Raw genomic sequence first — 2131 nt, 5'->3', positions numbered from 1 at the left:
TCATCAGGATCAGAGGAGCTGGAGATTTTAACTCGGAGGCTGAAATCTCGCTTTGGAAGAAGCGCTCAGTGCATCTTTATGAATCTCCGCTTCAGTACTGTGCAGGTATTTAACACAAGCCCGAAATACATAGTTCCTGATGAATTTATTTGCTAGCGGTAACTGATACTTGCCTGTGAAAAATGTGTGGTAGTTTCTGCTTTAAATAAATATCTCTAATTAGAGTTCAATTGGAAGGTGAGATGATTATATCTGGAACCAGGATAGAAATGCCTGAACTCGGCACACGCAGAGAAAGAAAATGAAGACAACACCAAATTCTTTTGAAACAGGTTCTTTTTTTCCTGAATGTTCACCAGTTTTCAAAAAAACTACAAAAACCTCAAGGACTGTAACAATATAGCACTTGAAAAAAAGGCTGTTGTGTACAAAAACAAGCATGCTTTTGTTTTGGGGTTGGAGTGGGTTTTTTGTATTTATCTGGGTTCTTTTCTTCCTTCAGCATAGTGTGAAAGAAGAAAGTAGCAGTTTATTTAACAGGATAGCTCAGAAAAATAAGGAAGAACATGCTTTCCCCGTTACAAAACTCTAGCAGAAGATGAATGCTTGAGGTCCGATATACAAACAGACTGACACATTTTGTAGCATGCAGACTTTGTTGTACAACCCACACGGCACTTCCCTTCCCCTGCCCCATGGTCAAAGACGTGGTCCGTGCCATGCATTTTGCTTTACCGTTAGTTTGATTTTTTGTTTTCTTTTTGGAGTGAGTTATTTGCTTTTTTTTTTCCTTTTTTTTTTCTTTGCTTTTTTTTTTTTTTTTTTAGCCCTAAATCCCAGGTAGCGGTATCCAAGGTAACAGCAGAAAAGAGTCCAGATCTGCACATTATCACTGTTTCTGCAAGTTTCATGCAAAACTTAAGCCATTTCTGCATGCAACACGATGCTGGTCATTTATTGTACTTCATACAGCTCTGGGGAGATTTCCCCATTTGCCACGACAGTTTGTTGACTGGGAAGCGCAGATTTGCTTTCCCATGGACACAGACACATTAAAAGAACCCTCCCTCCCTTTCCACTCCCCCCCGGCTGCCCCAAACACATGGGAATCTGCTTCTCGGCACCAGGTCCAGACAGTTCACTTGCCTACAAAAGCCCGGTGGCTTCAGTAAAGTCCCATGATTGCAGCTCCCACATCCTTGGAAGGTCTCCGGTCCTTCACCAGAAAGTTAATCATGCTCTCCGATTTGATGAGCAAGTTGCAGCCCAGAAAGAAGATGCCGAACATCACAGTCAAGGAGAGGACGCAGAGGACAGCGATCTGCACCACCCGCGTGATGTAAAGGCTCCGCTCATCAGGCGCCAGGACCGAGGAGCCACCGTCGGTCGCCAGCACTGAGCTGGTCCCGTTGCAGCAGGCCATGAGCATCCCCAAGCCCTGGGTCCTGTTGGGATAAGCTCCCTGCTCTAGGAGAGTCTGGTTGAAAAAGGATCCATTCATGGTCTACGCGCGATCCCAAATCTCCGGGGAAGGTCAGAGGAAAGCTTGATGTCCCCCTGCCCACCCTTCACATGCCAAGGCTCGGCGCGGCGGGCCGGCGGGCTCCGAGCCACCTCCTGCCTTTCTTCTCCCAACGCCTCGGACGGAGGGGAAACTTCCTCGAGGCTGTGAGCAGGTGGGAAGGCAATTTGCGCAGCCGAGGGACGGCTCGCTCCCGGATCCCTCCTGGCACTGGCAGCCTTCGCACAAGCCCCCAAACAAGCCAAAAGGGAGAGAGAGAGAGAAGGCGAAGGGGGTGCGGGGGAGAAGGAGGCGGCCAAATATCACCCCGTGCCTCCCGCCCTCGCCGCCACCCCGAAGCTGCTGCCCCGAAGCGCAGCGCAGCCCTTTCCCCCGGGGGGCTCTCCCGCAGGAGGGAGAGCTGATTCCTGCCGGCTGGGAGCTCCACAAATGCAAGTTCCAAGCTAAAGTCTTCACCGTGTTCAAAGAAAAAAAAAAAAAAAAAAAAAACAACACCAACTCCACCCCCTTCCAGCCTCCCCCCAGGACCGCCTTCCTTCCCCCTCCACTCTCACCCAGGCTGCCCACCCCTTCCCCACGCGTGTGCACCCCCCCTCTGCCCTGCCACGG

The 2131-nt window shown here is 50.1% G+C and overlaps 1 protein-coding gene across 1 annotated transcript; it reads right to left on the bottom strand.

Annotated features, from left to right (window-relative positions):
* Positions 1–1165: 1165 nt before the first annotated feature.
* On the bottom strand, positions 1166–1501 carry RPRML (reprimo like; the record flags this gene model as incomplete). The annotated part of the gene is made up of 1 exon (XM_082495156.1): positions 1166–1501. The coding sequence occupies one exon, from the start codon at positions 1499–1501 to the stop codon at positions 1166–1168; it is 336 nt and encodes a 111-aa protein (XP_082351282.1).
* Positions 1502–2131: the final 630 nt, after the last annotated feature.

This window comes from Vanellus vanellus, assembly GCF_965231255.1.
Source record: "Vanellus vanellus genome assembly, chromosome: 24".
Taxonomy (NCBI): domain Eukaryota; kingdom Metazoa; phylum Chordata; class Aves; order Charadriiformes; family Charadriidae; genus Vanellus; species Vanellus vanellus.
The sequence above is the reverse complement of the archived record's forward strand: the minus strand, read 5'-3'. Positions and strand labels throughout refer to the sequence as shown.